The 27,986-nt window shown below is 43.9% G+C and overlaps 1 protein-coding gene across 2 annotated transcripts in view; it reads right to left on the reverse strand.

The window, feature by feature from the left end:
- The window catches only part of acads (acyl-CoA dehydrogenase short chain), a 261,122-nt gene that overhangs the window by 119,165 nt on the left and 113,971 nt on the right, over positions 1-27,986 (reverse strand). Inside the window, exon 6 of one of the 2 annotated variants that reach the window (XM_068055208.1) lies at positions 27,804-27,974. The exons of the other annotated variant lie outside the window; for it this stretch is intronic. Coding sequence (XP_067911309.1) covers positions 27,804-27,974 — 171 coding nt within the window. The remainder of the gene's footprint in view (positions 1-27,803; positions 27,975-27,986) is intronic. 2 annotated transcript variants of the gene reach the window in all.

Here is a 27,986-nt window from a genome sequence, read left to right on the forward strand (position 1 = left end):
TTTGAATTTAATTAATAAATCTGGAATTAAAAGCTAGTCTAATGATGGTCATGAAACCATTGTCGATTATTGTAAAAACCCATCTGGTTCACTAATGTCCTTTAGGGAAGGAAATCTGACTCCAGACCCACAGCAATGTGGTTATCTCTTACATGCCCTCTGAAATAGCCTAGCAAGCCACTACGCTACGAAGTCAATAAAAAGGAATGAAACCGGATGGACCACCCGGCATCGACCTAGGCACCGGAAATGACAATGGCAAACCCAGCCCTGTCGACCCTGCAAAGTCCTCCTAACTAACATCTGGGGGCTTGTGCCAAAGTTGGGAGAGCTATCCCACAGACTAGTCAAGCAACAGCCTGACATAGTCATACTCACGGAATCATACCTTACAGACAATGTCCCAGACACTGCCATCACCATCCCCGGGTATGTCCTGTTCCACCAGCAGGACAGACCCACCAGAGGTGGCGGGACAGTGGTATACAGTAGGGAGGGAGTTGCCCTGGAAGTCCTCAACATCGACTCCGGATCCCATGAAGTATCATGGCATCAGGTCAAACATGGGCAAGGTAACCTCCTACTGATTACCACCTACTGCCCTCCCTCAGCTGATGACTCAGTACTCCACCATGTTGAACACCACTTGGAGGAAGCACTGAGGGTGGCAAGGGCACAAAATGTACTCTGGGTGGGGGACTTCAATGTCCATCACCAAGAGTGGCTCGGTAGCACCACTACTGACCGAGCTGGCCGAGTCCTAAAGGACATAGCTGCTAGTCTGGGTCTGCGGCAGGTGGTGGGGGAACCAACACGAGGGAAAAACATACTTGACCTCGTCCTCACCAATCTGCCTGCTGCAGATGCTTCTGTCCATGACTGTATTGGTAGGGGTGACCATCGCACAGTCCTTGTGGAGACGAAGTCCCGCCTTCACATTGAAGATACCGTCCGTCGTGTTATGTAGCACTATCACCGTGCTAAATGGGATAGATTTCGAACAGATCTAGAAATGCAAAACTGGGCATCCATGAGGCGCTGTGGGCCATCAGCAGCAGCAGAATTGTACTCAACCACAATCTGTAACCTCATGGCCCAGCATATCCCCCACTCTACCATTACCATCAAGTCAGGAGACCAACCCTGGTTCAATGAAAAGTGCAGGAGGGCATGCCAGGAGCAGCACCAGGCATACCTCAAAATGAGGTGTCAACCTGGTGAAGCTACAACAAAGGACTATCTGCGTGCCAAACTGCGTAAGCAGCATGTGATAGACAGAGATAAGTGATCCCATAACCAATGGATCAGATCGAAGCTATGCAGTCCTGCCACATCCAGCCGTGAATGGTGGTGGACAATTAAACAACTAGCTGGAGGAGGTGGCTCCACAAATATCCCCATCCTCAATGAAGGAGGAGCCCAGCACATCAGTGCGAAAGATAAGGCAGAAGCACTTGCAACAATCTTCAGCCAGAAGTGCCGAGTTGATGATCCATCTCGGCCACCTTCTGAAGTCCCCAGCATCACAGATGCCAGACTTCAGCCAATTCGATTCACTCCGCGTGACATCAAGAAATGACAGAAGCCACTGGATACTGCAAAAGCTATGGGCCCTGACAATATTCCGGCAATAGTACTGAAGACCTGGGCTCCAGAACTTGCCGCGCCCCTAGTCAAGCTGTTCCTCAAAATGAGGTGTCAACCTGGTGAAGCTACAACACAGGACTATCTGCGTGCCAAACTGCGTAAGCAGCATGTGATAGACAGAGCTAAGCGATCCCAGAACCAATGGATCAGATCGAAGCTCGGTGATGTACAGCTACAACACTGGCATCTGGAAAATATGTGGAAAATTGCCCAGGTATGTCCTGTACACAAAAAGCAGGACAAGTCCAACCCGGCCAATTACCGCCCCATCAGCCTACTCTCAATCATCAGTAAAGTGATGGAAGGTGTCATCAACAGTGCCATCAAGCGGCACTTGCTTAGCAATAACCTGCTCAGTGACGCTCAGTTTGGGTTCCGCCAGGGCCACTCAGCTCCTGACCTCATTGCAGCCTTGGTTCAAACATGGACAAAAGAGCTGAACTCAAGAGATGAGGTGAGAGTGACTGCCCTTGACATCAAGGCAGCATTTGACCGAGTATGGCATGAAGGAGCCCTAGCAAAACTGAGGTCAATGGGAATCAGGGGGAAAACGCTCTGCTGGCTGGAGTCATACCTAGCGCAAAGGAAGATGGTTGTGGTTGTTGGAGGTCAATCATCTGAGCTCCAGGACATCACTGTAGGAGTTCCTCAGGGTAGTGTCCTGGGCCCAACCATCTTCAGCTGCTTCATCAATGACCTTCCTTCAATCACAAGGTCAGAAGTGGGGATGTTCGCTGATGATTGCACAATGTTCAGCACCATTCGTGACTCCTCAGATACTGAAGCAGTCCGTGTAGAAATGCAGTAAGACCTGGACAATATCCAGGCTTGGGCTGATAAGTAGCAAGTAACATTCGCGCCACACAAGTGCCAGGCAATGACCATCTGCAACAAGAGAGAATCTAACCATCTCCCCTTGACATTCAATGGCATTACCATCACTGAATCCCCCACTATCAACATCCTAGAGGCTACCACTGACCAGAAACTGAACTGGAGTAGCCATATAAATACCGTGGCTACAAGAGCAGGTCAGAGGCTAGGAATCCTGAGGCGAGTAACTCATCTCCTGACTCCCCAAAGCCTGTCCACCGTCTACAGGGCACAAGTCAGGAGTGTGATGGAATACTCTCCACTTGCCTGGATGGGTGCAGCTCCAACAACACTCAAGAAGCTCGACACCATCCAAGACAAAGCATCTCACTTGATTGGCACCCCATCTACAAGCATTCACTCCGTCCACCACCGACGCACATTGGCAGCAGTGTGTACCATCTACAAGATGCACTGCAGCAATGCACCAAGGCTCCTCAGACAGCACCTTCCAAACCCCCGACCTCTACCAACTAGAAGGACAAGGGCAGCAAATACATGGGAACACCACCACCTGCAAGTTCCCCTCCAAGTCACACACCATCCTGACTTGGAACAATATCACCGTCCCTTCACTGTCGCTGGGTCAAAATCCTGGAACTCCCTTCCCAACAGCAGTGTGGGTATACCTACGCCAAATGGACTGCAGTGGTTCAAGAAGGCAACTCACCACCACCTTTTCAAGGGCAATTAGGGATGGGCAATAAATGCTGGCCTGGCCAGCGTCGCCCACGTCCCATGAATGAATAAAAAAAAAGGCACCGGGCCATTTACTCTTCTGCAGTCACAGTAAAGCAGGGTGATGTTAAAAAGACATTTTTTGAATAAATAGTTAAAAAGGGTCATTATAATGACATTTGATCACTGATTTTGCCCGATTAAAATTAATATATATAGCTACAATTGTCATTCTTCAGCTTGTGCCTTTTTGGCTTTAGAATCTCTTCAGGATCATTTATTGTGTGCCAGTACTGCAATAGTACAGGGGGTCTACCACTGTCACAATAGAAAATTCTGCTCAGATACTGTTGCTGTTATTTGTTTATGGAGAGGGAGAGGAAAGTATCCCCAAACTTGATGAATGTTAATCATAGCATTTAACTGAAATCTTAAGGAGCCTGAGTGTTTCATTGCCTCCTAAAAGAGGATGCCACTTATGTACACTATGGTGTTGCCATGACACATCTATTTAACCTCATTGGCACAAAAGAGAAAATGTAATCACTGTCGCACACTAAGTGGCCAGTTAAAATACAGGTATCCAAGATCACTACTTGTGGAAGTGTCTCAGATAGTTATCTGTATTATAACTAGCCCCTTTGTGAGAATGTAGCTCAATTGCTGTCTTTCAGCTAAAATGCTCAATAGAGGCCTCGTCTTCCTTCTCAGGTGGATGTTAAAGCTCCCATGGCACTAGTTCAGCGGAGCATTCCCAGTATCCTGGCCAATATTTATCCCTCAATGAACATCACTAAAACAGATTATCTATGCATTATTGTACTGCTGTTTGTGGGAGCTTGATGCATGTAATTTGGTTTCCTGCATTACAACAGTGACAACACTTCAAATGTACTTCATTGGCTGTAAAAATTTTGGGATACCTGAGGTTGTGAAAGGTCTATACAAAGCAAGTCTTTCTTTTCCTTTCTTGGATGCTGTGAAGTTAAAGAAGTCTGCGTAGTAGCATCAATGTAGAAAGATAGGATGAATACTGGCTATTATGTGCCGGAGTCAATGCCAGAACCTGATAGATAAATTAGAAAAACTGGGGAGGAGAATTCAATGATTGAAACAGAGAGCATCAGACTGCATCACTCAACAAATTGTGGCGATAAGACGAGGAAATGGTTTCCCACTCAAGAAGCAAGATTAGAAGGAATCAGAAGTTGAAGTCTTTTATCTTGTGCACATAAAGGCTATATTTAGGGAGGGAGAGTTAACCAAACAATATCAACATGATAAAATTCACTGAGTATGTAGTCACTCTATTACTTGTAGCATAGGGTATGTTAAATCAAATCTTAATTTAAACAATAAGTAAATGCACATTTTGTTTGGAACTTTGGATGTTCTGTCCATCCAACACTGCTTCAAGCACAAGCAAAACTCTGCCCAACTGGTGGTATTGAAGGATCTTGTAATTTTGATACTTTTTTAAAAGAAGCCTAAAACAATGGACTTGAAAATCTTGCCTTCTTGGTAAAGAACACACAGCTGTTAGCTTGACCAAAAACAGAATGCATGATCGTCTATGCTTATTGCCCAGATTGCTTGGAGAGAGAAATGAGCAAGTGTGAGCAAGACCAAATGGAGCCTTCATAAGATAAAATCTGAAGTATCTTGTTATAAATAGTCACTTGGTAGTAAAGAACTTAAGTACTGCTGAAAAAAGAGACGTGCTGTTGAAGCTTTTCATTTTGCACTGATCAGGACAGATGCAAGAATGCCAAATTTCAAAGGGTGCAACAATTTACACTGCAAGAGAAAAGGATGCTGATTGGTTGGCAAGTAGATTCTAATTGGTCGAGGCATTGCTATCGAGAATGCACCTGGGAACTATTGTCCCCCACGCTTTTGTTTATTCAAAAAGTGCGCAAAGCCTGGACATGTTCCTTTTGCCTGCAGAGGACAGGTCCCTGCGTATGAATATATGTAGCTTCTAGCAAGTGTAAGTAAGTCACATCGTGAGCCTGACTGATAATCTTAAATTAGTTGTTAGTGTAATTTTTAGCACATTCAGGATTGTTCAGCAAATGCTGTCCAATCGCGGAATCACATCTAACGTTAGACATTGTGTTCCGAGTTTTGCAAGTATAGGCTGGTTGAGTACAATCAGTACTCTGCCTATTGCGAACAGCCAGAGGGGCATGCTGTTTGATACAATCCACCAGTCGTTGGGACGTATGACCTATGCACCTGGCATTGCACAGACACTGAAATTCATATACCATATTACTTATTTGTGTGGTAGGCAGAACATATTTTTTGGTTTGACGGCAGCATCCTGTTAGTGGAAAATACCACTTGTGTTGATTCTGCATTGTAGCAATGTGACACAGCTAGCTTCACCTGTTGCTGAAACTTTTGAGATACTTTCCCCTTCCAGGGTAATTTGAGGTAGATTGGGCACTTTTCAGGTCTGAAGGTGGCAACCTTAGGCCAATTTGTGAGTATGCGCAATACACAATGAAGAATGATATGATCGGGGTAGCCATTATCCTGCACAATAGCTTTGATGTGCCCTATTTCAGCGTCAAGCGTGCAAAGTGAGCAAATGGCTCGGCCCTTATTTACGAGACAATTGAGATGTTTAAGGATAAGTTCAAGCATAGATAGTTTAACAATATGGAGGGACATAGATATATCATACAAGGAAAAAGGAAAAAAGACTTGCATTTATATAGCACCTTTTACAACTTCCTGACTTCCAAAATGTATTTTACAACCAATGAAGTGCTTTTGGAATGTTGTCACTGTTGTAATGTAAGAAGTGCATCAGTCACTTCTGCACACAGCAAGCTTCCACAAAACAGCAATGAAAAAAATGATCAGATCATCTGTTTTAGATATTAGTTGAGAGATAAATGTTGATCAGGTGACCAGAAGAAACTCCCCTGCTCTTCTTCGAATGGCAGTGTGTGATATTTTACGTCGACCTGAGAGGGAAATTAGGGCTCTCAGTTTAATGCCTCATCCAAAAGGAAGGCACTAGTTAAAGATTTACATGGATGTTAAAATTAAATCAGCATTTCTGATCTGGCGTTTTGCTCAATTTATCTCGGGTAGGGAGACATTTGCAGAACATTCCTTGGGAAATTAAATGGTTTGCGAGATGCCATAATAAAGCAGATTGTGGATGACCTATAGAACCCTTTCTCGTTCCAGACATCCACAAACTTTAACCAAGCTTTTGGTCACCTGTTCTAATATCTTTTTCCCTAGCTTGATGTCAAGAAGAGCAGTGGAGTTTCTCCTGGTATTTTGGCCAACGTTTATCTCTCAACCTACCCTAAAACAGATGACATGACCCTATATTTCATTGCTGTTTGTGGGAGCTTGCTGCGTGCAAAAGTGACTCTTGGGTTTCCTACATTACAACGGTAACTGCACTTCAAAAGTACTTGATTGGTTGTCAAGCACTCTGGGACATCCTGAAGTCATGAATGGCGTTCTATCATTGATAATGTTGCTGTGAAGCCCCTTATCACGTTTCTACAACGCTAAAGGCACAATATAACTGAAGTTCAAAAGCAAGATACTGCAGATACTGGAAATCTGAAATAACAACAGAAAATTCTGGAAATACTCAGCAGATCTGGCAATATCAGTGGAGAGAGGAACAGAGTTAATGTTTCAGGTCAGTGATCTTTCAACAGAACTGAGAAAAGTTAGAAGTGTAATAGGTTTTGAGCAAGTAAAGGGGGCAGAGTGGGAAAAAGAACAAAAGGGAAGGTCTGTGATAGGGTGGAGGGAAAAGAGAGATTAAATGACAAAAGGTTTCATGGTGCAAGACCAAAGGGAGTGGTAAAGATGATACCAATCAACTGCAACAGGATACAGACAGGCTAACAGAATGGGCAGACAAGTGGCAGATGGAATTTAATACAGAGAAATGTGAAGTGATGTATTTTGGCAAAAGGGATAGGGAGAAGCAATACAGACTAAATGGTACAATTCCAAAGAGTGTACAGGGACAGAGGGACAAGGGGGTTCATGTGCATAAATATTTAAAGGTGGTAGGACATATTGAGAGATTGTAATTGAGATAGTTAACAAAGCATATGGGATCTTGGGCTTCATAAAGGGATATTGAGTACATAAACAGGTCGGCCATGCTGAACCTTTACAAAGCTTTGGTTAGGTCACAACTAGAGTAGTACATCCAATTCTGGTCACCATACTTTAGGAAGATGTGAGAGTCTTTGAGAGGGTGCAGAGGATATTTACCAGAATGGTTCCAGGGATGAGGAATCTTAGTTACAAGGTTAGATGGGAGAAGCTGGGGTTGTTCTCCTTGGAGCAAAGGAGATTGAGGGGAGATTTGATAGAGATATACAAGATTCTGACAGTTCTGTACAGGATAGACAAAGAAAGGCTATTCCCATTAGCTGATGGTACATGGACTAGGGGACACAGATTTAATGTTTTGGGCAAGAGATGCAGTGGGGATGTGAGGAAGAACTTTTTTATGCAGCTAGTGGTAATGACCTGGAATTCGGTGCCTACAAGGCTGGTGGAAGCAGAGACGATGAATGATTTTAAAAGGAAATTGGATGAGCGTTTGAGGGAAATAAACTTGCAGGGCTACGAGGATAGAGCTGGGGAATGGGACTTATTGGATTGCTCTGCAGACAGCGATGGGCCGAATGGCCTCCTTCTGGGCCTCTATGACTCTACCCTATGAGATGGGTCTTACATGTTACTGTGGAAACATCATCCAGAGGCATGGGTATCCTGACACTGACTGCTGAGGATAGGTTTCTCACAAACCTATCTGGACCACATTGAGAAGAGCTCAAATAAATTGCACTCCCCTTTGGAGCTTGTGCTGTGCTAGATGTAGGAAAAGTTCCAATTTCAGAAGGACTGTATGTTAAGTGTACACTTGGCCTTACTCATAATTCTGACCAGGGAGGTGGATATCTTGGATCCAGTTCCCATTTCTTCCTAAAAGCAAAATACTGCGGATGCTGGAAATCTGAAACAAAAACAAGAAATGCTGGTATCACTCAGCAGGTCTGGCAGCATCTGTGGAAAGAGAAGCAGAGTTAACGTTTCGGGTCAGTGACCCGAAACGTTAACTCTGCTTCTCTTTCCACAGATGTTGCCAGACCTGCTGAGTGATTCCAGCATTTCTTGTTTTTGTTTCCCATTTCTTCCTATTCTTTTGCCTCTATATTTGCCATAATTTTTATACTTGCCAGTCCTCCAGGGTTTCTTTTAATGCTTACATGTCTGGGATTAATAATTATATCACCAGGCTCTTAAAATGTTTGGGACACAGAAAGATTTGGAAACCACAAGTCCTGGAACTATTAGGGTGAAAGATCACAAGCCTATTTAAGCTCTAATTGAGCTAATCCTTAAATTTTGCTTTCACAGCAATAGGAACTAGTGGCAGATCAAATCATATTGAAAGAGTAAATGATTGGCCAGCAAGCCAGCCAGTCTCAAAGTGGTTCAAGGATAGGAAAACAAATTAGATATAAGGCAAAGGGAATGGAAATTCATGAGGTAGGAAAATTTACATTTCAAATATTTTTCTGAAGGGAGCATTATTACAAAATGAACACAAATATTAAGGAAGACTGCCTGAAAAGTAGGAATATGTAGGATTGCTATGAGGGAATGAAAGGAAACAAGGAAAGGTAGCGACTGAGAGCATATGCGGCAATGGAAGGCAAGAAAAGAAATCGTACAGTACAATTTCAATTAAGGGTCATGCAATTAAAGCAAGCATCATGGCAGAAAGATTAAGGTAAAAGGGAACTTTGAAAAACTATTTAAAAGCTAAATAAATGCTAAATAATAAAATATTTTTATTATACTGGAACTGAGAAGAGGAAGCAAAAGAACTGAAGCACATTATATCACAGTTCAACTCTGGTACTGATGACTCAAATTTCACATTTATCCTCACCCAAAAACCAATAAAACCCACCCAATCCAAGTGACAGATACTATGATCCTAATTCCTATTTCTTTACTGCATTTTTAATATCATAACCTGCCTGCAATTCCATTGTGCTCAGGGCTTACATGATGTCTCAACGCACTTTATAAAGCAAGAGACAAAAACAGTGGACAAGAAGAAGGTGGGAGCACGTAAGGAGAAACTCCAGGTGGCATGAAAGATCAGTCAAAGAGAAAGGCTAGTAGGAAACATTTAATAAGCAGGTTGAGCGATGACATGACAGAGGTGCTAAAGGATGTAATTCCAGAGTAAAGAGCTTTAGTGGCTGAAGCATGGGCAGCAATGATGGAGTGGACAGTATGGAGTAGGTCAGTGTCAGAGTTGCAGAGGGTGTGCACAGAAATGTATGGCTAGAGGAGATGCTACGGTAGGGAGGTGTGAGACTATGGAGGGATTTGATAGCAAGGATGAGAATCTTAAAGTACATTTGCTGCAGCACAGGGAATCAGTGGAGCCTGGTGAAAACAGGGGTGATGGTATATGAGCTTTTGTGCAGGTGAGAATGTGCACTACTACATTCTGGATGAGTTCTAGTTTGTGAAGGGTGGAAGCAGGGAGGTCACAAGGAGAAGTCTGGAGAAACTGAGACTCAAGGTGGTGAAGGCTAGATTAGGGATTCATTCAGCAGAGAGGGAGCTGGTGGAGCAAGGGTGGTTGATGTTTCAGAAAAGGAAAAAGGCAGCTTTGGTGACAGTGGGGAAGAAGGCTGAGACATGCACAAGTGTCTGCAAGAGCCAAAGAGAATGGATTTGGCTTTACCAACATTTAGTTGGAGAAAGTTACAACTCGTCCTAGTCTTAATATTGGGTGAGCAATTGGAGAGAGTAGCAACAGCTTTGACAGCAGGTCTCATGCCTATGGATGTTATTGCCGAGGGGAATCTTAAAAATAATGAATAGGCTAGGACTGTGGATAGACGGCTAGAGTGCAGCAGAAGTGACTGGAAGTGATGTTTCTCACATCACCTCTGGTTCTTTTGCCAATTACCTTAAATCTGATCCTCTGCCCCTAGAAACAGTTTCTCCTTATTTCCTCAATCAAAACCCTTCAGAACCCCTCTATCAAATCTCCTCTCAATCTTTTCTGTTCTAAGTAGAACAATTCCAGCTTCTCCAATCTCTCCACATAATTAACAGCTCTCACCTCGGTACCATTCTACTAAATCTCCTCTGCATCCTCTCCAAGGCTTTGGCCATCCTTTCAAAAGTATGAGTCTCAGAAATGGATGCAATGCTGCAGCTGAGGCCCAACCAATGTTTTATAAAGATTTAGTGTAACTTCCTTGCTTTTGCACTCTATGCCTCGATTAATAAAGCCAAGGATCCTGTATGCTTATTTTTTAAAGCCTCCTTCTCAACTTGTCCTGCTACCTTCAAAGACTTGTGTAGATACACCTCCAGGTCTCACTGTTCCTGCATCCCCTTTAAAGTGTTCCACTTATTTTATATTGCCTCTCCACATGCTTCCAAGCAAAATGTATAACTTCATACTTCTCTGTATTAAACTGCATCTGCCACCTGTCTCTCTGCTGCAATTGTCTATCCATGTCCTCCTGAAGTCTGTTACTAGTCTCCTCACCATTTATGATGTTTCCGAGTTTCGTATCATCTGCAATCTTTGAAATGGTGCCCTGTATATCCCATATGCAGGTCATTAATGTATATCAGAAAGAAGCAACGGCAAAATAAGAAAGAACATTTTTACGCAGTGAGTGGTTAGGATCTAAAATGCACTGCCTGAGAGTGTGGTGGAGGCACATTCAGTCGTGGTTTTCAAAAGAGAATTTGATAAGCACCTGAAGAAAAAAAACTTGCAGGGCTAAGGGGAAAGGGCGGAAGAGTGGACTAGCAGAGATGCTCTTGCAGAGAGCAGGCAAAGACACAATGGGCAGTGCTGTAACCCTTCTATGACTCTATATAATGTCGAAAAATTGGCAGGTAGGAGTGGAACTAAGAGAAAACAATTCCTATGGTGGTGGAAATGGAGGAGAAATATGGGATGGATTGTTAATAGACTCAACAGCAGCGATGTGGTTGAGAAACATGAAGCGGGACGGAAAGTCATAGTCATGATCACAAAGGCTATAGTTGGTGACTTTGAACGAGGGGGTTTCAATGCAGGACAGAAGCCTGAACGGAGGGTTCTGAAACAGCGAGTGCTGTTAGGGTAATTGCAAGGCAATAACGCATTCCAGAACTATAGCACAGAACAGAAGGTAGAAGGAAGGGTGATATGGAGAAAATGGATGGGCTTACAGCTCAGTACTGAAATAGATGTTTTCTGTCTTAACTGAAGCTTAACTTGGAGTATTGCTTTTAGACTGAGTTTTGTTTTCTTTTACAGAGAAGAAATTTTGTGTATGAACAAGTGAAAAACTCTCAGCAAGCAGATTACACATTACAAAGTTCAACATAAAATATATAACACATATAGCTTTTTCATATCAATGATTTGAATGTGGGGATTAAATGTAATATTTCCAAGTTTGCAGATTACATTAAACTAAGTGGAAGTGTGAGTTGTGAGGAGGATACAAAGACGCTGCAAGGGGATTTGGAGAGGCTAATCAAGTGTGCAAAAATTTGGCAGATGGAATACAATGTGGAGAAATGTGAGGTTATCCGCTTTGGTTGGAAAAAACAGAAATACAGAGTATTGCTTAAATGGTGAGAGGCTGGGAAGTGTTGAATTTCAACGGGACTTGGGTGTCCTTGTTCATAAGTCACTGAAAGCTAACATGCAAGTACAGCAAGCAATTAAGAAGGCAAATGGTATGTTGGCCTTCATTACAACAGGATTTGAGTACAGGAGTAAAGATGTCTGACTGCAATTATATAGAGCCTTGGTGAGACTCCACCAGGAGTATTGTGTGCAGTTTTGGTCTCCTTATCTAAGGAAACATATACGTGCCATACAGGGAGCGCAACAAAGGTTCACCAAACTAATTCCTGGGATGGAGAGATTGTCCTATGAGGAAAGATTAAATAGACTGGGCCTGTATTCTCTGAAGTTTAGAAGAATGAGAGATGATCTCATTCAAACATACAAAATTCTTACAGGGCTCAACAGGGTTGATGCAGGAAGGATGTTTCCCCCCGGCTGAGGAGTCCAGAATCAGGGGACAGTCTCAGAATAAGGGGCAGGCCATTTAGGACTGAGATGAGGAGGTATTTCGTCACTCAGAGAGTGGTGAATCTTTGGAATTCTCTGCCCCAGAGGGCTGTGGAGGCTCAGTCATTGAGTATATTCAAGACAAGATCGATAGATTTCTACATATTAAAAACATCAAGGGCTACGGAGATGGTGCAGGAAAATGGTGTTGAAGTAGAAGATGAGCCGTGATCTCATTGGATAGTGGAGCGAGCTTAAAGGGCTGAATGGCCTACTCCTGCTCCTATTTCTTGTGTTCTTGTGACTTGGGGAAGCTACATCATACTCGACTGAACTGATTCCTTTCCTATCTTTTTAAGGTGTTAAAAAGGATGAGGAAGGACTATTCAATCCACAAGCTTATCCTGTTGTTCAGGGTAATATCCAGGCCCATTTTTTTTCTCCCTTTTGCCTTAATATCAGGTTCATGGTTCCACAAAAACACTTCTTTTTTTGAATGGTTGAACTAAGCCCATGACTGCCTCATCTGCAGATTAACAAATATATGTCCACAGTAGATCACCTGAAGCAATTGCTGCCTGTGATTTAAACAGCTTATGAATCATGTCACCTCTATTTTTCATTGGAGGTGGGTCCAGATCAAGTTGCAGCATATGGCCAAACTGACTGACGGTGTCCCTTGTGAGGCGCAGCCCTGGGTCAGGACAGAAACAGCAACAAAGCCACAAGACAGATGCTATAAAAGCAACAATGGAGTGCACAGTAAGTTATAAATATACTATAATCTTGGATTTTAAAAAAAATTCTATATGCATACAAGTGAAAATAAACAAGCATGGAAATTACTTTGATTGGTCCTGTACTTTTCCTGGTGAATTCAAACTGGTGTGAACATCAGAAAACATAGGAATAAGTAAATCAAAAATACAGAAAAAAGTGTGATACACAGAAAATGTCTGTGAACAGCATGATGGGGAATGATGGACCCTTTGATATTACAAAGAGTCGACCACATTCAGCAGGAAACAGGGGATATCTTGTTTCTGCTGCTTCTGAGCTACATTTGGCTTTTACATTTTCAACTAGCTAGCCAGGCATTAAGCATGTGAAAATGAACACCCCAATGCAAGTTTTGGGAGTTGAGAATAACCATGAATTGTGACTTCTGAATTATGCAGCAGATAGTTTATTATTAACACCAAATGTAGATGTTATCAAATTGGTAAAGTATATCTCTGCAAACAGATATAATCTCTGGATTACATACGAGTATCATACATACAAACAGCAAAACAATGTGGTGTGAACATTGCACCAACACCTTCTGTAATTCCCTGTTGATGTTTCAAAAATGAGGGTAATGTAAATGTGCTTGAAAACATATTTATATTGTCATGCCAGCCGCCACCTGCCAAAAATGAAGCACAATAATTTCGCCACATGGACATTAAATTTCAAATTGTTGCTGGGAAGGAGAGAAGGCCTGTTACAAGGGACTGCCAAGCCACTGGCTGGAAAGACATTTTTGCATATTAACAAACAGTGCTTGTAGACAAAGGAGCTATTCCCTGCTCCAATTCAATCCACAAACAGACATGGTCAGACCAGTTAGTCACATGACTAACTGGCTGTTGCAGAGTTTGAACTAGCCACAGAAAAGGCAGAAAGCTCTTTGCTCCTGGATTGAAAGGACCTCTGCTGGCTGGCTCACCACAGTCTCTCCTGTCTGTTCCCATCTCTTTCTGAACTGAATCCACTGAAGACATATGAACCCCAAGAGAGAAAAGTCTCCTATAGCGAACAAGGTTGAAGAAGAACACTGGGCCCCAATGAAAAGCAAGATCTATCTACAATCAAAGACTCTACAGTGAGCTTGAAAACCCACAACAAAAACACTTCAGATATTGCCTCAAACCTTTCCACTTTATTTCTTCTGCTCTTTTCTGTCTCTATTTGCATGTGTGTATCGCATATGCATGCTAGCGTAGGCATCAACCGAAGTAGAGTTTAAGTTTAAATTTTAATAAAATTTCACCTTTTTTCTTTAAACCTAAGAAAGCATGCTTGTGCTCATTTCTTTGCCTTATAATTGGAAAGCAGTGAACAAGGATTCACCAAGGGGGAGCTAAAAACAGTGTGTTTAAAAATAAAACCCTGTTAAGACCAGGTGAAGGCTGAAAGGGAACCCTAGACCTCTTTCTCACCTGATTGTAACAGAAATTTGGTTGCTAACGTCTGGAACTGAGCCACAGACAAACAAGAGAATTTGGAAGTGGGAAGCCAAATTATTCCCAAGCAAAAAAGAACAAGTTTTCAATACAGGTTTTCTTGTGGTTGTGTGTGCTTGGATACTAACATGTCTGCAACTGAAGCTAGTAGCTCTCCGAGCCAGGGTGAAGTAACTTGGGATAAGTTAAAAGCACTGGCTATGGAGGAGATGAGGAAAATGGCTGAGCAGTATGGGACCACTGTATGTGGCAAGGCTAGGAAGTCTGAACTCCTAAGACCAATGGCCAACCATTTTTCCCTTGAATCTGAAGAAGCAGAAACAGGGTTAGAAGCAGACTCCGACAGGGTAGTATTAGCAAAGATACAATTGGAACAGAGGAAACTTGAATTAGAAGAAAGAGAGAGAGGCAGGAGAGGTAGAAAGAGAGAACTTTCCAGAAGGAACATGAAGAAAATGAAAGGCAAGAGAGAGAGAGAAAGACAGAATAAGGAATGAGAGAGAGAGAGAGAGAGGAGAGAGAGAAAGAATATTCCGGAAGGAATGTGAAGAGAAAGAGTTGAAGCGCCTTGAGCTAACTAGGGAGTGACAGAGTAAACCTAGTGAAAGCATGGCCAATATGGAGCAGCGTAATTCAGGGCTGGGTACAGAGTTGTTAAAACTATCTTAACGAATCCCGAAATTCAATGAGGAAGATGTGGAGGCATATTCTGTGTCATTTGAGAAACTGGCAAGGCAGCTAAAATGGCCAGTTGAGACCTGGTCTCTTTTAATCCAAAGCAAGCTAACTGGAAAAGCCCATGAGGTTTATTCCCTGTTGCCAGATGAGAGTTCATCAAATTATCAACTGACCAAAAATGCTATCCTCGGGGCATATGAATTACTACCCGAAGCCTATCGCCAAAAGTTTAGTACAAAGACTTGCAGGTTGATAGGTAAATTGGCCATTGTAAGTTGCCCCTAGTGTAGGTAGGTGGTAGGAGAATGGTGGGAATGTGGTAGAGAATATGGGGTTAATGTAGGATTAGTATAAATGGGTCGTTGTTGGTCGGCACAGGCTCGGTGGGCCGAAGGGCTGTATCTCTAAATAAAATAAATAAAATAAACCCTCAAGAGGCAAGCTAATCAAACTTATCTGGAGTTTGAAAGAAGTAAATAGCTGGCTTTTGACCAGTGGCTGAGGGCTCTTATACTATAGCTCAGCTATGAGAATCTCAGAGAAGTAATTCTATTCGAGGAATTTCAACACGCTCTCCTACTTTCCGTAAAGACCCATGCAGAGGAACAGTGGGTCCAGAGAGCCCAGCAAGCGGCCGCTCTGGCTGATGAGTGTGCTTTAATTTATAAGTCGGTTTCCCAGGGGAGAACCTTTCCTAATCACCCCCAAAAATCCGAAAAGTTGATAAAAGCACAGGCAGTCCTGGGAAAGAAAGGAAAATAGGAGACACAAGGGACCCTCCTCCAGCCAAAAAGGAAGATGCTGTGAACAAGAGTGAGGCCCAGAGACCTGTGTGCTTCCATTGTAATAAAGCAGGGCATTTAAAAGCTGAGTGTTGGAAACTAAAGGGAAACCCGGTAGGGTTCAGCAGGGCACACCCGCTCAGTGACGCTCAGTGACGACGGGACCCTGATGGAAAGCACAGCAGAGCAAGCTGTGGTTTTTAACTGCAGTAAGAGTGAGACCCAGGAAGCTTACGGCTGCAAGTGCAGGAAAAGTTAATAGGATTCCTGAAGGTTATCAAGGTTCTGTATTTGAAAGGAAAGTAAACCCATACCCCTCGAGTGGGCCAAGCAAGCCCATAGTGATTCTCAGGGACACAGGGGCCACTGGATCCTTTTTACTGGGAAAAGGCCTGACCTTTCCCCCAGAGAGTGCACTGAACACTAAAATGGTGGTGGATGGTATTGGAGGGCAGTGTATGTCTGTACCTTATACCTGGTGCACCTGGAGTGTGACATAGTTTCGGGACCGATGACCATAGGGATTGTCCCTAGTTTGCCTGTGGACAGGGTTGACCTGCTCCTAGGTAATGATCTGGCAGGGATGAAGGTGGTAGCCCCCCCAATTGTAAAAGAAAGACCGCAGGAGGTCAGAGAGACTGGGCCGTGGTGGGAGACGGATCCCTGCAGTTTCCCTGAATGTGCAGTGGATCAGGCCGTGATCAAACCAGCTCCCCCAGAGGAGACTGCATTGGCACTGCAGGCAGATGATCATGAGGTCTGCCTGTCTGAGACTTTGGAAAGTTAGGAGACCCAGAGAATGAATTAAATGGATTTTCACTAGCCGAGGCTCAGTGAGCCGACCCAGTATTGCGAAAGTTAGCACAGGCTGCCCAGTCTGAAAGTGAAGCAAAGGGAGTCCCTCATTGCTACTATTTAAATAATGGGGTACTGATGAGGAAATGGTGTTCTCCTCACAGACTTGAGAGCAAGGAGTGGACAGTCGTTCACCAGTTAGTGGTGCTGCAGAGATACTGGGAAGAAATATTAAAAAGGGCCCATGAGACTATAGTGGCTGTACATGCCGGTATACGAAAGATCAAAGCCCGCATAAGACAGCACTTTGACTGGCCAAAACTCCACAAAGATGTGGTGGCGTACTGCAAGAGTTGACACATGTGCCAGGTTGAGGGGAAACCTGCACCCCTAAGTCCTGTACCAGTGTTAGGCGGACCCTCCAGCAGAGGGTTGGTGAACTATAAGGGACCCCTGCCGAGAACAAAAAGGGACAGACAGGGACAAGGCTGGCAAAAGTTTAGAAAGGGAAGGGGAAAAAATTGACCAAGAGGGCAGGTTAAAAGAAGTCCAGGAGGAATGCCAGATAAAAACCCTTACTGTCTGGTCAGCCAACCCCAAAAAATGTGAAATGCTAGACCCCACATCCTCCTACGTAAATGCAGACACAAGAAGCACCCCACCAGAGTTACTAACAGGAACCTGCAGAGACAAAGAAAGACCACTGGGGGCAGAGAAACCATGAGGGAGATGCCTCACCTAGTCGAAGTGCAACAGGGGAGTGCAGTAGAGTCTGCACACATACCTGTAGGCAGGAGTGTGCCAGACAACAAAGGGGAGATTAAAAAGAATCCTCCCCCACAGTCAGAGAAAAAGGGAACTCATCCCTTGAAGTCAAAAGCCTTTGCATGACTCAGCAAAGCACTGAAAGAGAGTTCAGGATAGACACGCCCACTACTAACCTGCCTGGAAAAAAAAATTATCTCAGCAGGAACAAAGGCCCAAGGCAGTCATGGCAATGGGCAAACTGAAGCAAAAATTCCCCAAAGAACCACATGGTTACGGGGATGCCAAAAAGGGGAAATGAAAGCAGCACTGGCCCCAAGAAAAGACAGTTTTAATAGGTTTTAGGATTCATGAATGAATGGAAATGAATGAGAGAAATGCATGGTTTTCTGTATCTTATATTTTCTCTCAACCCTTTTAATGAAATGCGCCTTTTCATAAATCGCATGTCATTCCCCTGGGTGTGGAGGTGTCATGCAGGCTGCCACCTGCCAAGAATGAGGCACATTAATTTCGCCACATGGACATTAAATTTCAAATTATTGCTGGGAAGAAGAGAAGGCCTGTTATGAGGGGTTGCCAGACACTTGGCTGGAAAGACATTTTTGCATATTAACAGGCAGTGCTTCTCACACAAAGCAGCTATTCCCTTCGCAAATTCAATCCACAAACAGACGTGGTCAGACCAGTTAGCCACATGACCAACTGGCTGTTGCAGAGTTTAAACTAGCCACAGAGAAGGCAGAAAGCTCTTTGCTCCTGGATTGAAAAGACCTCTCCTGGCTGGCTCGCCACAGCTTCTCCTGTCTGCTCCCATCTCTTTCTCACGGAATTGAATCCACTGAAGACACATGAACCCCTAGAGAGAAAAGTTTCCTACAGCGAACAAGGTTTAAGAAGAATACTGGACCCCAACAAAAAGCAAGAATTACCTACCATCAAGGACTCTAGAGTGAGCTCGAACAACCATAACAACTCTTCAGCTATTGCCTCAAACCTTTTCACTTTATTTCTTCTGCTCTTTTCTGTCTCTATTTGCATGTGTGTATTGCGTATGCATGCTAGCGTGGGCATATCGTAGGCGTCAACCGAAGTAAAGTTTGAGTTTTAATAAAATTTCACCTTTCTTCTTTTATTGGGGTAGCGCACAGGATTGAAGCTAGGATCCCAGTATTCACAATATATATTAATGGTATAGATGAGGGAATTAAATGTAATATATCCAAGTTTGCAGATAACACAAAGCTGGGTGGGAATGTGAGTTGTGAGGAGGATGCAGAGAAGCTCCAGTGTGATTTGGACAGGTTGAGTAAGTGGGCAAATACATGGCAGATGCAGTATAATGTGGATAAATATGAGGTTATCCACTTTGGTGGCAAAAACAGAAAGGCAGATCATTATCTGAACGGCGACAGATTGGGAAAGGGGGAGGTGCAGTGAGACCTGGGTGTCCTTATGCACCAGTCGCTGAAAGTAAGTATGCAGGTGCAGCAGGCAGTTTAGAAGGTAAATGGTATGTTGGCCTTCATAGCGAGAGGGTTCGAGTACAGGAGCAGGGATGTCTTGCTGCAATTATACAAGGCCTTGGTGAGACCACATCTGGAGTATTGTGTGCAGTTTTGGTCTCCTTATCTGAGGAAGGATGTTTTTGCTATGGAGGGAGTGCAGCAAAGGTTCACCAGACTGATTCCTGGGATGGCAGGACTGAGGTATGAAGGGAGATTGGGTCGATTAGGCTTGTATTCACTATAGTTTAGAAGAATGAGAGGGGATCTCATAGAAACCTACAAAATTCTAACAGGACTGGACAGACTAGATGCAGGAAGGATATTCCCAATGGCGGGGGAGTCCAGGACCAGGGGTCACAATCTAAGGATAAGTGGTAAGCCATTTAGGACTGAGATGAGGAGGGATTTCTTTATCCAGAGAGTGGTGAAGCTGTGGAATTCTCTACCACAGAAAGCAGTTGAGGCCAAATCATTAAATATATTCAAGAAAGAGTTAGATATAGTTCTTAGGGCTAAAGGAATCAAGGGATACGGGGAGAAAGTGGGAACAGGGTACTGAGTTTGGACGATCAACCATGATCGTATTGAATGGCGGTGCAGGTTCGAAGGGCCAAATGGCCTACTCCTGCTCCTATTTTCTATGTTTCTAAACCTAAGAAAGCCTGTTTGTGCTCATTTATTTGCCTTATAATTGGAAAGCGGCGAACAAGGATTCTCCAAGGGGCAGCTAAAAACACAGTGTGTTTAAAAATAAAACCCTGTTACAGTAAGACCAGGTGAAGGCTGAAAGGGAACCCGAGACCTCTTTCTCACCTGGTCGTAACAATATAGCTTAAAGAACTTAAATGTTGGGATGTGTTCATGTATGCCCTCTGCAAGAAAAGAGCTGCCCTCTGCAAGAAAAGAGCTACTTTCTTTTTTTTAAGACCTGTACTTCTGTGCCTTTTTAAATTTTTAAAAAAACTAGGGGATTGAGGATGATAAGGAGTTTCTATCTCAAAGTCTTTGAAAAGAATATGTTGACAGGTTGGGAGATGGTACATTACATCTAGATTTTGATACTAGTGGACAACAAGGCAAGAAAAATATCCTGCAGCCTACATGCTTGGAACAATGCATGACTCAGACGTCATGACGCCTCGAATCAGAAAACAGCAAAAGCATGACAAATGATGATAATGTCAGATCAGAACCTCTAAACCTTGGCACATACCTCAGCAGCCAATTGACAAACATGTAACGATTCACATACAAAAAACAAACTTAATTTAGTTCCATCAGTTAGCTTACAAAACAAAGAATGTCGTAAAACAAGCATGTATGGCCCTATGATGCTAACAACCCAGTAATAAAAATAATTCACCATGATCAACACTAGTTCAATAATCAATGTACTGAAACTACAAAAGAGTGAAAAAATAGCATTGAGAGACACGCTGTACTAAACACTTAATCTTTCTAATATTACACTGAATCTCCTTGATTTATGGCTCCAGAGATTACGGATACACTTATTCTGTAGCTACAAGCAGAATCTAGCCAGGAAGTATGTTGTTTATATTCCATGGCTCCAAATCAAATTCTTGGAGTCAGGAGAGTGCTCTGTGAATGTATGTGTATACTGAAGTTACACCTCATCTAGTGCAAAATCCAAACAGTGCAAGAGTGCCTCCACCAGGTGGATCTTCACACTACTAGGCTGCGGACTCAATTTGGAAAGAAATTAATAATAGAGCAAAAGTCGAAATATAAAGATAGCCTTTATGAAGCAAATGTAATTTAAAAAAATACACCTTCAGAAACACCAAATACCTTTATGAAAGCACAATCTATAAAACTATCAAAACAAGCCTTAAAGCTGTTCTTTTACGTTTTAGCTTTTATTTGGAGGGGAGATGAAGTGATTCTGACATGAAACCTATCAAAAATACAACAAATAATTTCAAAATTGTAGTTTTTTATTCTTTTGTCTTTTTGACTGGCAACCCTGAAAGTTCCAATGCAGGGAATATCTTCATTTTATAAATAACAGTATAATTTCAAACTTTTCTTGCAATTCTCTCCCCTACCCTGCTCTCCTGAAGGCCCTAACCCTTTAGTGGAGTATGGTGGCACAAGCCCTTGTTGCCCTCCGGTCCCTCACCCAAATGCGTATTTTTCACGAGTGCCTTGTTTCAACGACAGGATCATCACCACAGGGTCTAATCCTTTCCACAACCACTATATAAACACACACACACACTTCCAGTAGGAAAGCAAGGAGTAATTTTCAAAGTCCTAAGTATTAGTATCAATATTCAATCACCAGTGAAACATAAGAACAGGAGTAGGCCATTCAGCCCCATAGCCTGTTCTACCATTTAATTTGATCATGGCTGATCTATATCTCAATTCAAGCTATCCGCCTTGGTTCTGCAACCCTTAATAGCCTTGCATAACAAGTATTTATAAATTGCAATTTTTAAATTTTCAATTGACTGAGACACAACAGCTTTTTTGAGGAGAGAGTTCTAGATTTCAACTATCCTTTGTGTGAAGAAGTACTTTCTGATATCATCCCTGAACAGCTGAGCTCTAATTTTAAGGTTATGCCCTCTTGTTCCGGACTCTCTCACTAGAGGAAATTGTTGCTTGCTACCTTATCAAGCCTTCAACAATGTTAAATACTGAAATTGAACCACCCCTTAATTTTCTATATTTAAAGGAATACAAGCCTAGTCTCTGTAACTACGTCCTCATAATTTAACCCTTTTAGCCCGGTACCATTCTGGTGACTCTGCACTGCAGTCCTCAAGGCCAATATATCTTTCCTAAGGTGTCAATCCCTGAACTGAATGCTGAACTCGAAATTTAATCTCATCAGAGCTTTGTATAACTGTAATATAACATCCAGCGCTTTGTATTCCAGTCCCCTTGAGATATAGGGCTGGATTTTACATTAGGCAGACGGGAATTCGCCACTGACGTAAAAGTCGGTGGCGAGCCCGCTTCCGCCTAGCCTTGGGATCTGTCCCGCATTTTATGGGTCTCCGGGCTTTATTTGTCCTGAGGCGGGACTTCCATCCACTTGAGGGAGGAAGTCCCGCCTCAGTGAGCTGCCGGCCAATCAGCAGGATGGCATCTCTTTGTCCCAGCAGCGCCACCGGAAGTGGTGGCCACAGCTGGGACTCCAGCCCAACCGATGACATAGAGCCAGTAGGAAAGGTAAGTTGGGCAGGCCTCACCAGGGGGATTGGTCGGGCCCTGTGAGGCGAAGGTGGTCATTTGGGAGGAGTGGGGGGGGAGCTTGGGTCCCGAGGGTGGGTTGGGAGGTGGAGGCGGCCCTCAATTGGGCACCCTGTGCTCGACTGCCATGGCCTCCGCCCGGTGCTCAGAAAGGCCAGCAGCTATCGCTGGGCAGCCTTTCATGTCCCCAGCATGCCCGCTTGCCACGGGTAAAATACCCGTGGAGGTGGGTGAGGGCCCTTAAGTGGCCGTTAAGTGGCCACTTAAGGGCCTTGACTGGCCTCAGGCGGGTGGGCCGTTTCCCACCCACCCCCCCACCCCCACCCCGCCCGACCACCGTAAAGTTGACCGGAGGCGGGAGTGGGGTGGGAAGGCCTCCTGGAGCCTCTCGCTCAATTTTACACCGCCCCCATCTATCCCCATGCCACCATCTGACCCGCTGGGGCGGCGTAAAATTCAGCGCATAATCCAAATTTCCATTAGCTTTTTAAAATATGTTTCTATGTGACCACTAGCTTCTAGTGATTTATGTACTTGGATGCCTAAATCTCTCTGTCACTTTTTACAGTTCCTAGTCTCTCACCATTTAGAAAATACTCTGATCTATATTTTTTAGGTCCAAAGTAGATCGCCTGACACTTCCTCACACTGAACTCCATCTGCTGCAGTTTTGCTCAGGCACTCAATCTATCAATGTCCCTTTACAGCTTTCTGCTCCAATCTTACTGTGCCACCTAACTCAGTGCCATCAGAAAACCTGAATATAAGGCTCTCTGTTCGTTCATTGAACCAATTTATAATTATAGTGAAAGGCTGAGGCCCTGATACCACGAGTCAGATCCTGCCAATCGTAAAGAAAGAGGTAGTAGAGACACTGGTTGGGATAAAAATTGATAAAGAGCAGGTATTAGAAAGGCTGGCTGTACTTAAAGTTGATAAGTTACCAGGACCAGATGAGATGCATCCCAGGATACTGAGGGAAGTATGGGTAGAAATTGAGCAGGCACTGGCCTTAACCTTTCAATCCTCCTTAGGTACAGTGTGGTATCAGAGGACTGGAGAATTGCAAATGTTACATGCTTGTTCAAAAAAGGGTGTAAGGATAAGCCCAGCAACTATAGGCCAGTCAGTTTAACCTCGGTGGTGGGAAAGCTTTTAGAAATGATAATCTGGGGCAAAATTAACCGCCATTTGGACAAATATGGATTAATTGAGGAAAGCCAGCACTGATTAGTTAAAGGCAAATTGTGTTTGACTACTGTGATTGAGTCTTTCTATGAGGTAACAGGGAGGGTTGATGAGGGCAATGTGGTTGATGTGGTGTACATGGACTTCCAAAAGGTGTTTGATAAAGTGCCACATATCAGGCTTATCAACAAAGCTGCAGCCCATGAAATAAAGGGGGCAGTGGCAGCATGGATACAAAATTGGCTCAGTGACAGGAAACAGAGAGTAGTGGTGAACATGGGGGTATATGTGCACAAATCGTTGAAGGTGGCAGGGCAGGTGAGAAAGCAGTCAATAAGGCAGGTGAGAAAGCAGTCAATAAGGCATATGGGATCCTGGACTTTATAAATAAAGGCATCGAGTACATTATGGTGAACTTTTATAAAACACAGGTTCGTCCTCAACTGGAGTATTATGTCCAATTCTGGACACCACACTTTGGGAGGAATGTGAAGGCATTTACGAGAATGGTTCCGGTGATGAGAGACATCAGTTACTTGGATAGTTTGGCGAAGCTAGAACTGTTTTCCTTACAGGAGGTTGAGAGGAGATTTGTTAGAGGTTGTCATGCAGGCTCCCATCTGCCAAGAATGAGGCAAATTAATTTTGCCACATGGACAATAAACTTCAAATTGTTGCTGGGAAGAAAAGAGGGCCTATTACAAGAAATTGCCAAGTCCCTAGCCGGAAAGACATTTTTGCATACTAGCAGACAGTGTTGGAACAAAGGAACCAGTCCCTGCTCCCAATACACAGAACGCACGTGGTCAGACCATTTTAGTCACATGACTAACTGGCTGTTGCAGAGTTTTGAACTGAGAGTTTTAAATTGGAGAAACAGGATGTTTGAAGACAGAAAGCTCCTGACATCCGGATTGAGAACATCTCTCTCTTGTCTGCTCCCATCTCTTTCTCACCAGCTTCGGAATCCATTGAAGACCCATGAAACCAAGAGAGTAAAGTCTCCTACAATGAACAAGGTTTAAGAAGAATACTGGGCCCCAACAAAAAGCAAGAATTACCTACAAGCAAGAACTCTACAGTGAGCTCGAAGAACTATAACAACTCTTTAGATTTTGCCTCAAACCTTTCCACTTTATTTTTTTCTTCTGATCTTTTCTATCCCTATCTGCATGTGTGTATCGCTTATGCATGCTTGCGTGGGCGCGTCATGTATCCGTAGGCGTTAACCCAATTAGAGTTTAAGTTTTAATAAATTTCACTTTTCTTCTTTAAACCTCAGAAGGCCTGTTTGTGCTTGTTTCTCTCCCTTATAATTGGAAAGCGGTGAATAAGGATTCACCAACGTGGGAGCCAACGGTGTGTTTAAAATTAAACCCTGTTACAGTAAGACCAGGTGAAGGCTGAGAGGGACCCCGAGACACCTTTCTCACCTGGTCATAACAAGGGCCGGAATTTTACTCCACCCCAGCTAGCCGGATTGTGGCAGGGGTGATGGAAAAAATTGAGCGGGAGGCTCTGGGAGGCCTTCCCGGCCCACTGCTGCCTCCGCCCCACTTTACATGGGCTGCGGGACAGCGAGAAATGGGCCGCTTGCCCCAGGCCAATCAAGGTCCTTCAGGGCCTTAACGGCCACTTAAGGGCCTTCTCCCGCCTCCACGGGTATTTTACCCATGGCAAGCGGGCATCCGGTAGACGGGAAAGGCCACCCAGTGTTACCTGGCAGCCTCAGCGCACCGGGGGGACGGAGACCCTAACAATCGGGCACAGGGTGCCCGATTGAGGGCCGCCCCCACTTCCCCAACCAGGACTCGAGATGCCCCCCTTCCTCCCAAACGACCACTCTTGCCTCACCAGGTCGCAACCGATTCCCACGGTGAGGCAAACTCCAACTTACCCAGTCCCTAATCCATGTCCTGTGCTAGGCTGCAGTCCCAGCAGTTGCCACCGCTCCCGGTGACGCTGCTGGGACTAACAGCTGCCGGCCCGATGATTGGATGGCAGCTCAATGAGGCGGAACTTCCTCCCTCAAGCGGGTGGAAGTCCCACCTCGGAACAATTAAAGCCCAGGGACCCATAAATGCGGGACGGATCCCTGGGCCGGGCGGAAGCAGGATCGCCACCATATTTTACGTCGGTGACCAGCTCCCGTCTGCCCGACGTAAAATGCAGCTTAAGGTGTTCAAAATCATGATGGATCTGGACAGAGTAGATGGGGAGAAACTGTTCCCACTGATGGAAGGGTCAAGAACCAGAGGACATCAATTTATAGTGACTGACAAAAGAACCAGAGGCAACATGCGGAAAAACTTTTTTACATAGTGAGTGGAGTGCACTGCCTGAGTGTGTGATGGAAGCAGATTCAATCATGGTTTTCAAAAGGTAATTGGATTATTATCTGAAGAGAAAAGATTTGCAGGACGACGAGGAAAAGGCAGAGGAGTGGGACTAGCTGAATTGCTCTCGCAGAGAACTGGCACAAACACGATGGGCTGAATGGCCTCCTTCTGTGCTGTAATCTATACGATGCAAGACTCTAAACCCATTATCCCTACTCTCTATCTCATACCTGTTAACCAATTCCCTACCCATGTCAGTAGGTTCCCTCCAATTGCTTGTACTCTCCTTTTTATTAACAGTCTCTTAAAGTGAACCTTCTCAAATGCCTTCTGGAAGTCCATATATAACATCCATAGGCATTCCCTTATCTACCACGTTAGTGACCTCCTCAAAAAATTCAATGCAGTTCATGAGACAGGACATACCCTTTACAAATCTATGCTGGCTCTCTTTGATCAGTTCACTTTTGTCCAAGTGCCATGAGACATTGATAATTTAGTTCAATAATAAATTAAGTCAGTTCATGATTTCCCTTGAAGTGTAAAGTGGAGAAACACATGTATGTTACAATAAATGACACCAATAGGATGTTGCTTTTTATGAATTAGAGTCCTATGATAGAAAGTAGCATTGCCCCATACATTGAGGAGTTTTAAGGCAGGCTTAGTTTCTGGCACAGCCTGATCTGACAGTCTCCACAACCTCCACAACGTTGGTCACAGACACTATATATGCTGCTTGTGAACTTTTCACATTACCAAGTTAATTTACAAGATAGCTAACCAATTTCCTGCATCAGAAATGACTAATGCTATTGCAGCACCCATCACATGATGTGCTATCACTCAGAAACCAGCACTTTTGTACATTTGGAATTTTTAATGCAAATTGTGATACTCAGACAACAATTCACATTACATTCGTTATGTGACAAAATTCACTGCATTAATCACAGGTGTCTATTGCTAAGGAAAGGTTATGTCAGTGTAGTAACATACTACGCTTTTTTGTACATAATGTGTGTATCAGCTGGGGCTCAGTTGGTAGCATTCTCACCTCTGTGTCAGAATATTTTGGGTGCAATGCCCCAATCCAGGACTTAAACACAAAAATCAAGGCTGATACTCTAGTGCAGTATTGAGGAAGTGCTGCATTGTTCTTTTTTGGGAATCATGGGATTTGCCATTGCTGGCGAGGCCAGTATTTATTGCCCATCCCAAATTTCCCTTGAGAAGGTGGTGGTGAGCCACCTTCTTGAACTGCTGCAGTATATGTGGGGTATGTATACCCACAGTGCTGTTAGGAAGTGAGTGCCAGGATTTTGACCCAGCGACAGTGAAGGAATGGTGATGTAGTTCCAAGTCAGGATGGTGTGTGACTTGGAGGGGAACTTGCAGGCGGTGGTGTTCCCATGCATCTGCTGCCCTTGTCCTTCTAGGTGGCAGAGGTCGTGGGTTTGGAAGGTGCTGTCGAAGGAGCCTTGATGAGTTGCTACAGTGCATCTTATAGATGATACACACTGCTGCTGCTGTGCCTCGGTGGTGGAGGGAGTGAATGTTTGTGGATGGGGTGCCAATCAAGCGGGCTGCTTTGTCCTAGACCTCATTGTCAGAGCTGTCATCTTTCAGATGAGACCAAGGACCCGCCTGCCAGGCGGACATAAAAGATCCCATGGCACTATTTCGAAGAAAAGCAGGGGATTTCTCCCCTGTGTCCTGGTCAATATTTATCCTCCCATTAACATCACAAAAACAGATTATCTGGTCTTTATCACATTGCTGTTTGTGGGAATTGGCTGTGCAGAAATTGGCTGCCGCGTTTCCTAATTACAACAGTGACTACACTTCAAAAATATTTCATTGACTGTAAAGTGTTTTGACTGGTGGTCCTGAAATGTAAATATAAATGCAAGTCTTTCTTTTTTCAGCATAGGTTACACACACTGGTGTTCAAATAGTGTAGCACGTACCATGGCTATTTTGAAACCAAAACCTGGTTCTCCCAAGATGTTATCCTTTGGAAGTCTGCAGTCTTCAAAAATTAGGTTTGCAGTGGATGATGCTCTAATCCCCAATTTGTCTTCTTTCTTTCCCAAGGATAGCCCTGGCGTAGGCATGGGAACTAAGAATGCACTTATTCCCTGTAAACACAA

Source organism: Heterodontus francisci, chromosome 23 (assembly GCF_036365525.1).
Source record: "Heterodontus francisci isolate sHetFra1 chromosome 23, sHetFra1.hap1, whole genome shotgun sequence".
NCBI classification, from domain to species: Eukaryota; Metazoa; Chordata; class Chondrichthyes; order Heterodontiformes; family Heterodontidae; genus Heterodontus; species Heterodontus francisci.